General features: G+C 46.3%; 4 protein-coding genes across 4 annotated transcripts; 1 reads left to right on the plus strand and 3 right to left on the minus strand.

Moving 5' to 3' along the window:
• Nucleotides 1-5126: 5126 nt before the first annotated feature.
• Nucleotides 5127-6871, plus strand: EDB82DRAFT_437525 (uncharacterized protein; the record flags this gene model as incomplete). The annotated part of the gene is made up of 8 exons (XM_065607769.1): nt 5127-5228; nt 5281-5416; nt 5597-5655; nt 5707-5743; nt 5809-5876; nt 5943-6328; nt 6381-6448; nt 6759-6871. The coding sequence occupies 8 exons, from the start codon at nt 5127-5129 to the stop codon at nt 6869-6871; spliced, it is 969 nt and encodes a 322-aa protein (XP_065463109.1).
• Nucleotides 6872-7178: 307 nt separating this feature from the next.
• On the minus strand, nt 7179-8285 carry EDB82DRAFT_511220 (mannitol dehydrogenase). Its single transcript, XM_025736847.2, has 2 exons — nt 7803-8285; nt 7179-7744 (listed from the first exon to the last, which is right to left on the minus strand). Exons 1-2 carry the CDS (start codon nt 8120-8122, stop codon nt 7264-7266), a joined length of 801 nt encoding a protein of 266 aa, XP_025591766.1. The 5' UTR covers nt 8123-8285; the 3' UTR covers nt 7179-7263.
• Nucleotides 8286-9277: 992 nt separating this feature from the next.
• EDB82DRAFT_287047 (major facilitator superfamily domain-containing protein) lies at nt 9278-11313 on the minus strand. Its single transcript, XM_025736848.2, has 3 exons — nt 10217-11313; nt 10036-10161; nt 9278-9968 (listed from the first exon to the last, which is right to left on the minus strand). The coding sequence occupies exons 1-3, from the start codon at nt 11126-11128 to the stop codon at nt 9483-9485; spliced, it is 1524 nt and encodes a 507-aa protein (XP_025591767.2). The 5' UTR covers nt 11129-11313; the 3' UTR covers nt 9278-9482.
• Nucleotides 11314-12355: 1042 nt separating this feature from the next.
• On the minus strand, nt 12356-14007 carry EDB82DRAFT_287044 (Indoleamine 2,3-dioxygenase). Its single transcript, XM_025736849.2, has 2 exons — nt 13490-14007; nt 12356-13438 (listed from the first exon to the last, which is right to left on the minus strand). The coding sequence occupies exons 1-2, from the start codon at nt 13808-13810 to the stop codon at nt 12473-12475; spliced, it is 1287 nt and encodes a 428-aa protein (XP_025591768.1). The 5' UTR covers nt 13811-14007; the 3' UTR covers nt 12356-12472.
• Nucleotides 14008-14135: the final 128 nt, after the last annotated feature.

Genomic DNA, 14135 nt, shown 5'->3' on the forward strand with positions numbered 1-14135 from the left:
CGCCACTACCCAGTTGCAACCTCTCAGGTTCAGGAACCGTATTGTCCGTACCGTACTAATTACTCACTACAAGAGTCGTCCGCGGGGTAAAGTTCTTGGTAGCATCAACCCCCTGCCTTAGGCTGTTATCCTAGTGCAATATGATCTGACGCGGACAGTTGATAGAGGGGAGGAACTTTTTGCGATCTGCAGATACTAAAAGCCCCTGTAAAAGTAGAGCTGTTGTTGTGACTACAGCGACTCGCACATTGGACAGTGTTTTCTTTCCATGATTCGATTCGTGGGGCTCTGTTCTTGACAAGGGTAATGCTAACAAATCACCTGTTGGCCTCGTATCAATTGGTGGTCCTTGGCCTGCCACTTGGCTACATACACGAGAAAACTTCCCTGTAACTTGATCATTGCTTTGTCGCTCCACTTTATCACCAAAATCTCGCGTGCCGACCGTCTAGCAAGTTTCTCCTCTTCTGTTCTTGATAGCGACTTGGCAGTGGAGAATCGGGTTCAGGTACCGTAAATGAGTCAAAAGAGAAGGCTGCGAGCATGGGGAAAAGAAAAGGCGATAGATGACATTTTACGTGTCGCAGTTCCTTCAGTCAGTGTCAGTCAAGTCGTAATGAACCCCTGTCCTGTTGGTGATCAGAACAATATGTGATGTTACGTCCGAGATGTAATCCTTGCTTCGAATCAGCCCGCTAAACAACCGCTATACGACGCTGACTCTACCAGAAATGTTAACAATATGATGATACTCTCTATTGCTCAACAAAATCGCACGGTATATCGGCATCTCGTAGTGGATTTGGGTTAAATTTAATTCTGCATTTTTTTTTAAAGTTGATGCTGAAAAACTCAATCAATGCAAAAAGCTTAAGCCTCTGTTCCTGCATGGGTCTCCATATCTTGATGGGGTGGCTGACGTTCTACACGTGGAATGAGTTGTTCAGTTCAATTGAGTGAACAGCACTCACGAATGCAGAGAAATGCAGGAACTCATTTTGTCACTATTTTGTGGGTAGTCAGAATTTTCCATTGAAATATGAGCGTAGATAGAAAAGACTCAAATCCAACCATTCTGCATATTCAACATTTCCACATGCAATCAAGACCAGACGATAACCTTGTTGAAGCTGAGCGACAAGCTTCAGGGTAGCATGTCCGTAGTAAGCATCGCACCATGCTTAACAAACATGAGTTAATCATGACAATGCCTGCCACGGCCGGCCTTTGTTGCCGAAGCCGAGCTCTAAAAGCTTGGCCTCTGTTATAGTGGAGGCATCAAATAATCACCACATCATGACGGGAATCGATCACAAAACCAAGGATAAATTATGGACCTGCCATCTAGTACTGTATAGACACGGCTGTCGTTGAATCAATGCGATTTTTTCTTATTAGTAAACATCAAGCCAAGATCATCGTTCTTACGGTCGTAGAGTTGAGGCTTTTTTTTCATGTCGTTGACGTCAAGTTACAGTAGTTATGCAGCCAACATGAGTCGGTGGAATACGAACTCTTGAGTTTAACTCTGAGCTTAGGTTGAACATCGTCGCTATCAATTCAACTGTTCCAAGATTTAATTCGTACTACCGTATAGCAGAAAATAAATTCGGCACATGAACCTGTCATCCACTGTCATGCTGGGTGGCTTTTGCGCCCCAAGTAAGGCTGTCTAGCTGTCAAAACCCAAGCTCGAGCCGCTGTGAGGCTCTCGTCAGTAGCGCAAGCTATTTATATCGAAATCAAACCAGGCGAAATCGAAACCGAAGCCAAAGACCCGGGGATGGTTGTAGTGAATCGTATTTCCATCATTTTTAATTCCCTATAGCGGCATGTATTTTCCGAAAGAGTCTCGTGCGCTGTCAGTGTCAATGTTACGTTTCCTCTCTGCCAAGGTCTAATCTGCAATCCCCTATCTTACTTGCCACCACCACAAACCCATTACAGAAGTTCCCACACTCGCAAAATCTTACATCAAGACCACTGGAATTTCCTACAAATCCCCTTTTCTTTTTCTTCTGGATGGGAAAGAGAACGGCGATCGACAGGGGTCAGTTTCATGTGGATGGCTCTAGGCTCGGAGAACCGCGAACAACTGAAAAAAGACTAGACCTCGTATTTTTCATCCGAACTAGATCGCATCTAGGTTAATGCGGAATACAATGAACCGAGGCTCAATGGGTCAACTCGGCCGAGCCGTTTGCTTACGTACAATCATTTTGAGTGAGCTGTGGTATGAAATGAGATTTAATCTTGACTGAGACTCATTTCTTGTGGCTTTCGAATGAGATTGTGATGAGCAAACTCATTTTGCGATGAGTGGAGTTTGTCGAATTTACTGTTGCGAATATAAATATAAAATGCGCATTACCACAAGCAAGCAGATACCAGTATTTAAACCAAATCTTACATAGGCACTCTGGCGCAGCTTCTTATTCCTGTTAAATAAGTCTCATACATGCATGTGCCAATGTCTCATATGGGACTTACCTCTGTATTTCGAAAGGAGAAGATGTCCTTCTTATCAGTTGATCGACATCCTTCCACAACAAGATAAATCCGCCCACATCATGAATCAAACTGGCCTCACTCTGAATGGCCATCTCACTCATACGGACATTTTAAAACGGACCACTATCGGGGCAAAAAGAAAATATAACCAAGCACATCACTGACAAGAAGGCCTGCTTTTACCTGAGACAAAGTATCTCATGCAATGGATCTTGGGAGCAATGGCAAGTCACCATGTGCTGCAATGCCTACCCTACATGCTTCCCGACTGCACTGTCATTAAACTTGCCAGATGAGACTTGATTTGTGTTTCAAATTCTCATTCATATGTCTTGAACGATAAGTGATGCCTCTTGTGCTCTGTGCCTTATTCGTCGTCGTAGGATCTACTTTCTTTGAATGTAACTGCATATGTTAGTGTTTTTGACATTTGTTATGGTTAGGGATCATTCATTCCCCATTTCCAAGTCACGCCTATGCAATCTCTTGCGACGAAGAACTTCATACACACAAAAGAGTTCAGATACTTTACTATATTAAAATATGAAGAGTCAGGCTTCTCATAACCTACGACAAGAAATGGAACATGGTGTCATGAAGATGAAACCCAGATCAAAACTAAAATATAGCTATATAATATGCAACATAGCCACGGAGCTCCAGTAAAAGCGACCACAAGCCACATACGCCTTCAACAGTCGCTTTGAAACTGTAACAGAGTTCAGCCATTTGTGCTTCTGAGCTGAGCGATCCAGAATCGTACGATCAAGAGATAAAGGTTGTTACCACATGTCACTTACTGTCTAAGTAAACGCTTCCGCGGTGAGGAATTAGTCCGCCGGGAAGGCAAATGGACACAAGGTGCTGAAAGGCGCTACTGCGAAGTTGTGTTAAACACAAGACGTTCTTCCTGAAACCAGCTTTACTTGGTAGTCTAGTTCTTCGCATCTATTATCAGCTGTGGTCATTTGGACACTCACTAGTTGCCGCGGAATGTTAGTAACCGGAAACATTTCATCCGATCAGAGATTTAAAATCAATTAACAAGCTAAATTAATCAACCCCATTCGAATGCGTGCCATCCACGTGGTAGAACCACCTTCATATCAAGCCACCTTCCAAGACCCCTCAAACACTCAACATGTCGTGCCCATTCCATCTGAGGTAATCTAGATTCTCATTCAGTTTCATAAAAGAATATTCCGCCACTGGAGTATTGCCACCAACAGCGGACTTTCCAAAAATCGCTTGGATAAAGGATACCGATCAGTTCCAGATGTCAAGCTTAACTTTACAAGCTTGGCCAATGTTTGTACGCCACATGGTTTGAAGTTATGCCTAGACTATACTACATGACGAGCATTCCTAAATAAGGAACTCTGCGAGACAGTTGATTGCTAATAGCCGGGTCCAGAGCTATACGGATCATAGGGTATGCTGCAGGATAAAAATACATGCAGTGACTTTGCATTTGGACTTTCCTTATATACCTTTGTAAAGCACCGTGCCTATTAGAGTTTTTAATAATATCTTCCACTCTTTCACCCTTTCGATGCATCGAAAAGCACCATTCTTCAGTCTCAGCCTCGTTCTAAAACTCATAGGGTAACAATATCCGGATCGGCCGCTCCAACGGTCTTGAGGCTTGGTAAAAGGCTTGGTAAGATGTAGATCGTTCTGACTCCGTCCAGATCATCCTCACCTAGTCCAATTAGAAACGTCACGCTCCGCTGTGAAAGCATAGCAAATAACCAGTGGTCAGTACAAAATAGGGCTGAGGTTGAATACCCCTGTTGCGGATCGAGGCTGAACTATGGTAATAACAGTCCGGAAACATGGAGGTCCGTCCACGGCGAGTCGAGGGGCCAGACTAAGTTCGTTCCGCTAGTTGCAACACTTTCATTCCAACTACAACTTTTCAACGAGGCACATAACCAATAGCATGCGTGGAAGTCTGTTGGTAATCTTTAATCATCTTCACCTACCAGGATGTTGGGCGCGCCAGCTACGATAGTCTGACGGGAAACTAGGCTAGTTAAATGCGGTCAAAAGTTGTAGCCACTTGGCGTGGTGTTGTACAGATGCACCACTGTGAATCATCCATGCGACGATCTATCATATACTTGCATGCATAAATAGATGGATCCTGATAAAAAATAAACACCAGACATTTTGTTAAAATGCATCTCGAATTTCCATTGCTCCGAGGATATTCTTACTGTCTTGGATTAATCTCGTGTCGTTCCCCTGTCGCGGTGTGGCGTTCAGGAATGCGTTTTCATTCCTAGCATGCCCACCAACCGGGCATGTTCAGCTGAGAGAGCATCATAGGGCGGCCGAATAACTTGACGCTATCTCCCATTTCGGAATACAAGTCCTTGGGATTTGTACCTGAATCCCTGTGTGATCGATAAAGATGGATGTGATGAACCTGTAGTCCGTGTATATGCAGCCACTACCGATGTCAGCACCAGCATGTCTCAGCTTTCCACACATCATAGCGCTTCTAATAAGATACCATTCCACCCAACCCCCCATTCTCTTCCTAGCTTCTTTCTCTGTTTTCCTCTTCCCCTCCATTCTTCCATGTTAATGGAAAGTACATTCTTTTCGCCATGGGGCTGTTGAAGCGTCTTGTCTTCCTGGCGGCGCTGTTATGCAATGGTGTCGCCGCGCAGAGCTTTGCCTCAGTGCTCACAGAAGCACCCCAATGTGCTGTCAGTCACGAAACGTCGATCGAACAGATACAAAAAATGCTGACGGGTGTAGGCCGATTGCTTGGTTATGCTGTTCAGCCAGAAACCGTTTGCGGGAAAGGATCAAAACGCGATTTGCCACGACCAACAATTCGCCGATGCTATTGGAAATTGTCTGACGGCGAAATGTGAGGTACGGCAGACATTGGGTACGCGCGCGACGGAATCGAGACGGTAGAAAAACGAGTGCTGATGTTTGGGGGCAGATTTCATCAAATTGTCATCATCAGTATGCGGAATTAAACCGACCAACAATATCCTCCTGTATCGAACGTCAACCCTCACCATGTTCGGTTTGGCCATGATTTTCTTCGCCTTGCGAATAACAGCCACGATCAAGTTACGTCTTGGATGGGCTTTGGATGATGCGATGGCGATCGCTTCGGTTGTAAGTCAATAGACTACCAGGGTTGATGGCGGCGACACTGATGCCCAATAGATCTTTATGATACCAGTTGTTGTCATTATGCAATTCAGTGAGTATTGTCCAGCGGAATTGACAGTGTGTGGTTATAGGTGACTGACTCGACCTGCTCAACAGTGATGGAAAACGGACTGGGTGTTGATCTATGGTACCTCTCAGATTATCAGATCACTCAGGGATTCAGGGTAAACACATCACCTATTCTCTCTACTCTTATGTATACAGTCAGCTGACTTTTAACTTGTTTCCAGCTCTTCTTCTTCCTCGAACTTCTCTACCTAGCCGCACGTATGCTCGTGAAATCCACGATATTATGCTTCTTTCTACGAATTTTCAGCAACCCTAAATTCCGCCTCCTGGTCAAGATTACAATAGTGTTCAACGTTCTTATCGGTGTCGCATTCTTCATCTTCGCCTTCTTCCAGACGACACCAATAAGCTTCTTCTGGGTCGGATGGCAAACCAAGGAAGCAGACAGAGTCATGATGGGAATTATACGGCTGACGCTGCCACATGCGGCACTTGTTCTTATGCTGGATGTCTGGGTGCTCATATTGCCGCTCAGCCAGCTTTGGGAGTTGGGACTGAAGCTAAGAAAGAAGATTGGTGTCATGGCCATGTTCAGTTTTGGTATCTTGTGAGTTGAATAGGCTTCTTTTGCTTGTCACTCGTGTACTGATTTTATACAGCCTTACAATCGTTGCTGCGATTCGAGTACACGAAGTAGTGCTCTTTGCAAAATCACAAGACTTGACAGGTAAATTCACTAAGCACATCCGAAGGTGACTCAGCTAACAAAACAGTCATAAACGCACAAAAAGCCATGATATGGTCCTGCATCGAGATATGTGTGGGAAACATGGTATCATGCATGCCTCACATCCGCAATTTAGTACGACACATCAAATCACAAGTACGCGAAAAGATAGGGAAGGAAAATGGACCTACCAACGAAGCAATATTTATCGAAAGATCACTCGCACAAATATCAGTGGGTGATGCGACGTCAGAACCAGGGTTGTTTGACGCAGGGGGGTTATTGAAGGAAGATGCTGCGACGAGAACAGCAACAACCGATACCACTACAACTACAACAACTACGACGATAGGTGTTGGAAAGATGGAGAGTACAAATGGGAGACCAAGTAGTTATGCAAGCGATGCAGATACAAAAGTTTAAATAATAAAATATAACAAAGCATTATACATACGTTTTACAGAATATGAGGCGCCCCGAGTTGATATGTATCTGTCTGTCAATTGAATGGCTCATTGGCAGTCATCGAGATGCAAAGACGATCGACCACGCTACCAGCGACCATGATCAAATGTCAAGACTAGACTCATCACTGTAGCTCGGTAATTTTCTAGCTCCATCTGATAAACATCCACTAAAGCCACCTCTTAGTTTAGGTGCTGAAGCTACTGCAAGCACGCGCCAGGAACAGGTTCCACAGTGGATAATTGATGGCAGTGACAGCGACAAGTGAAGAGTTCATGTAATTGTCATTACTATATTATTTATTTTATTTAATTTTTGGTATCATCAAGGTCATTAAAAGATCTCGACATTTATCGGCAGGTGTAACCACCGTCGATGACAAGATCGCTACCAGTAGTGTAAGTGCTGGCATCAGACAAAAAGTAGACGTAAGCAGCCTTGAGCTCCTTGGCGTCACCGTTTCGGCCCATGGGGATCATGCTCCTCCAGAGCTCCTGAGTCTCGGTGTCGATAAAGTCGGAGAGACCAGTGTCAATGTATCCGGGAGAAATAGAGTTGACACGGGCAAAGTCGCGCCACTCGTTGGCGAGAGAGCGAGCCATGTGGATGCAGCCGGCCTTGGCCACGTTGTAAGAGGTCTGCTCTTGAGGGAAGTTGGCGATGTGGCCGGACATGGAGGCGGTGATAACGAAAGAGCCGTGGCCCTGCTTTCGGAAGAGAGCACCGACGGCCTTGGCGCAGTAGGCGGTACCGTTGAGGTCGATCTGGATAACGTGGTCCCAGTCGGCAGCGGAGCCGTCAATGACACCAGCATCGGCGGTAGCACCAGCGCTGAAGATGTTAGTATGATCAATTGAACATATAACTTCAATTTGAAGAGAGAACTTACTTGGCGACGAAACCGTCAATCTTGCCAAAGTCCTTGACAACCTCACCAACAAATCGCTCAACATCGTTGTAGTCGGCAGCGTTGAGCTTGTAGGCCTTGGCCTTGACACCGTACTCCTTGACGAGCTCCTCGACGTTCTTGTCGGCGCCCTCCTTGCGGGAAGCGTAGGTGATGGCGACGTCGGCACCCATCTCAGCAGCACCTCGGGCGGCCTCGATACCCATGCCTCGGGGACCGGAAGCGCCGGTGACGACGACAACCTTGCCCTTGAGGCTAAGGAGGTCGAGAATGTGGTTGGCCTTGGGGATTTGCTGAACCATTTTTGCGGTAGTGTGATTGGTTTGTGTAGAGAGAAGAAGAATGGATGTGTGATGAAGAGTCAAGAGAAAGAGTAAAGGTAGGAGGAGGAAGCTAGACTATTTGTACAAATTGAGAGTTGGTCAAGTCATGGCGTGAGTTGTTATCTGGACTACTACATGTACAAAGTAAAAGCAGCATCGCATCGCATGGATGGATGCATCCAAGCTGTGGTGGGTGGGATGGATGGGTCTAGTGATGTCATGGAAGAAACAGCTCAAGACACGAAAAGAGACATCGGCGATTAAACAGTACAGATCCATAATAATTGATGGAGAATTGATCTAGTTTACTGATAATTGTCTATTTCCCATGCTACGGTATGGCTACTCGAACATTCCAAGGATGAGAGAAAAAAGAAATGCCCCTCCATTCTCTGACGAGACGCGTCGAGGGGTAATTTGTTGTGTTGGGTGTACCTTGAGGTCTGGTGGGACGAATGAGGCCATGCCTACAAGATCCAACGCTTTTTAGTCCCTCCCTTTCCATACTGTGAACCAATTGGCTGTTCATTTAATATACTTTTTAAATGGTGAGACGCGTGCATGCAAAAACACCACTGCCCGACCATGGCGGGGTAATTGACCATGGGTATAGCTTCACTCTTTCTGTCTGTCGATGCGATCGAGGTTGCGAGAGTCATTTGGAGTTTATTTACTTTGATGGACCATTTCATCATTGATCCATAGTACAGTACCCAATTACTCTTGATCAGTTGCTGTACAACACTGACTCTCTAACAAAATACCACCGAGACGCGCCCCGCGGGTGGATATCCTTGAGCGTCATTCTCCCGTCTCTTTTCCTTGCTTAGACTTGCTAAACCCCGCAGAACGGCCGGGCTTGACCGCTCTGTTTTTGGTTTAGTTTCGTGTCTTCCGTTGCATTAGGTCCGAAGCAGCCTTGGACGCGTTGACTTGGCTTCTGGCGCATCAGTCGATAATTAACTGGTTGGTGTTTAAGACTTGGTTAGTGGGGCTGGTAATCCCGGTCCGACAGAACTGAAGCTACCCTGGACATGACAAGACAAGACAAATGATGAGTTAATACATCACCAATGCTTACTGACTCTTGGTATAACTGAGTAATAATGGTTATTATATAATGAGTAATTAAAAGTCATCAATTTTAATCAGTTTGTAATGCAACATCTTACAATTTGATGACAAAACGTGACCAAGGTAAGTATTTATCGCAAGAGGGGTATCACAACGGTCAAGCAATGTCTCACAAGCCACATGTTGAGATGCATCAAATAAACATTCAGTGCAGAACATTGCTTATTCATTAACTTGAACCCTGAATCATGTGTCGCCGCTTTAACTAAATAAGGTATCGGAAATCCCGCTTCATCCTCAAAGCCTCATCAGGGCTGTCCATGACCTCAACTGCAGCCGTGTGCGCAGCCACATCCTGTCTCGTCTCCCAAGCAGTCGCCTCACCCCTCTCGAGCTTCTTGTTGAGGTCGATCAGCACCAGTCTGAAGATGTAGCATCCCAGCACTGTCACACCAAACATGGACAACACAATGCCGTAACTCTTGCGGTATCCGTTCTCCTTGAGATCCCACACGTATGAACCCGCCACGTTACCCAATTGACTGAACGCGTTGATCATGGCAATCGCGACAGCGCGCTTGGCGGGTGGTCGGGGGAACGAAGACGAGATCCACGAGTAGAAGACGATGAAACCGGCGTAGGACGATGCTTGGAGGAAGAGAGCGAGGTAACGCGCTGCGACGGCTTCGGTGGCCATGCTGATGATGAAACCGACTGTTCCGACACCGATTGGGCCGACAATATGCCAGAACTAATTAATTAATTGTTAGTAAAATGCTCTCAATTGATGCGACAAGATTGAAGCGGTTGGAACTAACCTTTTCGGCAGTCTTGTCAGAGTGCCAAGCGTTGATGACTGAGACAATACAAGAAAAGACCCATGGGGGCGCGCTCATCAGAAGAGTGGGAACGTAACCGAATCCAAGCGTCTGGGTCAAACTGGGCTGTTTAATCTGTTAGCAACGTCGCGCATTTGATGTGAAGGCGCGATTGACTTACGAAAAAGGCATTGAACGAAAGTCCAACGACGTACGCAGTAAAGGTAAGCATCATGATGTAAATCTTGACATCCTTCACAGCAAGCTTGAGACCGTAAAAGGCACTCTCCTCACGAGAATCCTCATCGGCCTCACCAACATCTTCCACCATGCGCAATTGCGCAACCTGTCTCTCCTCCTCGGTGAAACCACGCGAGTTGTGAGGCAAGTCGGGGAGAATAAAGGCAGCAGACACGGCGACACCCATGGTAATGGCGCCCTCAATCCAGAAGAGCCATCGCCACGCAGCATGGCCCAGCACACCCTGCATGTTGGACAAAACACCTGCGCCGACAAGGGCAGAGAAGGCGTTGGAGATCAGGTTACCACAGAAGAGAATGGCATTGCGCTTGGTGAGCTCGCTTCGGGTGTACCATTTGGACAGAATGAGCAGTGCACCAGGCAGGAAAGCCGCCTCGACGAAACCAAGGAAGAATCGAATGCAGACCATTCCAGCAAAGTTGTGCACGCTACCACTGAGTGTAGAGATCAGACCCCAGAGCAACATGGCCGCAGCAATGTACAGCGAAGGACGCTGTATGCGGTTGATGAACATGTTGGAGGGAACCTGCATGAGAATGTACCCGACGTACAGAATACTCAAGCAGGTGGCATATTGGTTGTAGCTCAGGTTCAAGTCTTCTTGGAGACCCTTGAGACGGGCGGCAGCCATGTTATTGCGATCGAGGTAGTTCATGATGTAGATGAGGACGAAGAGGGCGCAACGGGTGTCGAGCTTGCGCTTCATGCTCTTTTCGACGGCAGCGCGATGCTGAGGGTCCATTGCGAGGGCTTGGGCTGTCGCGCCGCGGGCTTGCGACTCGACGCTTGTTTTGGCCGTGGCCATGTGGTCGTCTGTCTTCTGGTCTGCCATGATTAGAGGTATGAGACACAGCAAGATGGGATGATTGTTCAAGTTGTTGGGGACATTGTCGCATTTATGAAGAAACCTGCATTGTCATGTTACATCATCGCGTCGCGGAGAAAAGAAGGCAAAGAAAAAATAAACATGGGGGACGAGAACTGGGGAAGGGGGTTTATCCGCTGTGCTTAACCCGAATGGGTCAAGTTGATCCCCGGCTTCCCCCAGAGTTGGTTGACTGTCACCCTCTGGAAGAAGATGCAAAATTCAGAGTGTCACACTTGAAGGTGGAGGACCAATTAGTTGTGTTGTTCAAGTGTTTTGTGGAGGTGGTGGCTGTAGATCTTGTCCTTGTACAGATGGGATGGTTACTATGTAGTCGTTAACTGCAGTGCATGTTTTCAAGATTCCCCGACAAAGAACAAGAGCATCCAGTATCACGACTATAGAAACATTCTAGACTACTAATCATCGGCAGATCGATAGACAAATAAGAATTAATACTGTCTAATGCCGAGATGAACAATCTTCTCCTCATTAACCTCTAAGTTTGCAACGTTGGAGAGAAAATGCGGAGACTCCGCAAAAAATAAAGTGAGGGGAATCTGCCCATTCCAACCCTTACAGTGACAAATAGGCCCGAATACGAAACGGAGTTACCACTTCCAGCCAAGGAGTCTTCCCCAGGAGTTGTCAATGCTCAAAAACCCAGGCAGCAGAATTAAAATTTGGTTGCCCGTCTTTTTCAATGCCCGTGGGGAAATATTCAGAAACAGTGGAGATTAAGTTGGGGAAGAAAAGAATTGGAGACCAGAGGTTCGCTGGGGGATTTTGGGTTTAGCGATGCTAAATAGTGGAGGAGGTTAGCTAATGGGGAGGGTGAGTGTCGACCGGACCTCGGGAATTGTCGGTCAACAAAGAGTCAATGCTGGAGTGGATTGATATGGGTAAGAATAAATCCAGTACCATGGAATGGGTAACGAGGTATTGGGTGAACACGTTTCTTCACAACTGTTATGCTAGTCATGCTGAGGTTCGGCGAAGGTGGGATGTGGGAGTTGCGAGAAGTTGGTGGTTGTTGGAGATGGTTCGCCAAGATAAAAACAAGGAGAACCCCATGGCCCACATTCAGTCGCCCTAGAAGATTTTATCTTGAAGACCTAGCCTCTATGTCAAGTGACCTGGCGTAGGATTAATTCATGACCGGATAGGAGACAACTTATCTTCATACATCACAATTCATCCTCAACCATATAATGTTCAAATCATAAATTATTTTTACAATCATCAATGAGGCCTAAGCACTCACGAAACAGTCGCTAATATCTAAATATAAAATCTCTATCAAAATCACAATCACTTCTCCAACCGTCCAGCCTCACTCGTCTCATCCCTAGACTGTTTCAAAAACGGCACAAGCGTCGTTCCTCCAGTCCCCGTCAACTCTTCTTCCCTACCCTTCTTCAACGATGAACTCGCCAAATTCTGTGGTCCCTTCATCGCATTTCCTTGTCTTGACGGCAAGATGATGTACCGTGTGACAATCTGGATATGCTTGTTTCTAAACACCGTCAACGCATCTGTTGCTGCGCTGAAAGTCTTTTGTAGACGCTCTTGCTCAACAGTGTGTGGTGTTTGAAGAGCGAGTTCGCGAATACTACCCATTCGGGCAATGTGTGTTAGGAAACGACGGTGTGGCCCGGGCATGTAATCCTTGACGATATCGTGGTAACTTCTCTCACCCTTAACTTCGGTATTGTTTCCACTTGTGATGTGTTCCACTCCCAACACGATATCGAAGAATTGGATAAGAGAGCTTTGTCCATTACTTCCACCACGCAAATGGCGCCATTCACCCTTTCCATTACCCTCATCGTAGAAAACGCCATTAGGAAGACCAGCAGCTTCCATGTTTTTACTACCTGCCAAAAAGGGACGGATCTTGTAATAAAAAGTCATGGGGTCGCACTTTTCATACATTCTTTCTAACAAAGCACCGACACCGTCGATGCATGTTTTTAGGTCTTCAAGGGCTGAGATAATTGTGTTGTAGTCTCGTGTCTTGACGGCCTCGAGGGCTTCCATCATGCGAGGAATAATCTTTCCGGCGCGTGCCTCCATGGCGACGCTGATGAGGAGAAACCATGACTCTGACTCTGTGTCGGTAAAGGTGTGAAGAGTGGAGAGGTCATCGAGGTTGGAAAAGTCTGAGCCTGCGCAGGAAAAGTTCCAGAGGTTGGCTGCGGCATAAGACAGGACGGGAGGAAGTTCGAGATGTTTTGACACGGCGAGGAAGGGGACGGTAATCTGAGGGGGCAGTATCTATCAGAGTATTAGTACATATCCCATAAGAGTAGACTCAAATGTACTCACCTCGGCTGGCTTCTCACCGCCCCAGACATAGGCATGCGTCAGAAAGGCAAGAACACTGTATGCCCTCCTCCACTCAGGCTCGGACTTTAGTCTATCTGTCCCCAACACAGGCATGGTATCAACAGCCCGTCTGATATCATTGTATTTAATCAATGCAGAAACATGCTGAATAACAAGTTCCCAAGGCTGGTAGTATAAATCGGGGAATTGTTTTAGAGGGCTGTGCTCGGGGAGGAAGGCGTTGCTTGTCACGGCAAACTGCTTTAGCTCGGCCGTGAGCTTGATACGGGGCAATTGGTGCGTAACGGCGTGTGGCGACATTGTGTAGATCAAATAGGTATACAAAGAATAAACAATAACGGTTGGCTAACTCAATGGATTGGGCTTGTAGATGAAAGAAGTGACATTTTCTAGAAAAGCCCAGATTGAAATAACAATTCCCCTAAAACCGCCAAGATGATTCCCTTCCAAGTTTTTCCTTCCATCCGTCTTCCGTGCATTCAATCCTCCGAAATATCCTCAACCTCCGAAATATTATGATACGGATGGAATTGTGTTACCTCCCGAATGTATCTTCCGCATCCGATGACAGGCATGTGACCAATCGCTAAACGTCACCATGTCAAAAATGGATAATGACGTCCAC

This window comes from Fusarium venenatum (genome assembly GCF_020744135.1).
Source record: "Fusarium venenatum strain MPI-CAGE-CH-0201 chromosome Unknown EDB82scaffold_4, whole genome shotgun sequence".
Taxonomy (NCBI): Eukaryota; Fungi; Ascomycota; class Sordariomycetes; order Hypocreales; family Nectriaceae; genus Fusarium; species Fusarium venenatum.

Bases quoted from the DNA above. Each gene is read 5' to 3' on its own strand.
- EDB82DRAFT_511220 (XM_025736847.2), bottom strand. From the start codon at position 8,122: ATGGTTCAGCAAATCCCCAAGGCCAACCACATTCTCGACCTCCTTAGC. The intron at 7,745-7,802 runs GTAAGTTCTCTC...TAACATCTTCAG, and splicing joins ATTGACGGTTTCGTCGCCAA to CGCTGGTGCTACCGCCGATG.
- EDB82DRAFT_287047 (XM_025736848.2), bottom strand. From the start codon at position 11,128: ATGGCAGACCAGAAGACAGACGACCACATGGCCACGGCCAAAACAAGC. The intron at 10,162-10,216 runs GTAAGTCAATCG...CAGATTAAACAG, and splicing joins TTTCGTTCAATGCCTTTTTC to CCCAGTTTGACCCAGACGCT. The intron at 9,969-10,035 runs GTTAGTTCCAAC...TTAATTAATTAG, and splicing joins CTGACAAGACTGCCGAAAAG to TTCTGGCATATTGTCGGCCC.
- EDB82DRAFT_287044 (XM_025736849.2), bottom strand. From the start codon at position 13,810: ATGTCGCCACACGCCGTTACGCACCAATTGCCCCGTATCAAGCTCACG. The intron at 13,439-13,489 runs GTGAGTACATTT...ATACTCTGATAG, and splicing joins GCGGTGAGAAGCCAGCCGAG to ATACTGCCCCCTCAGATTAC.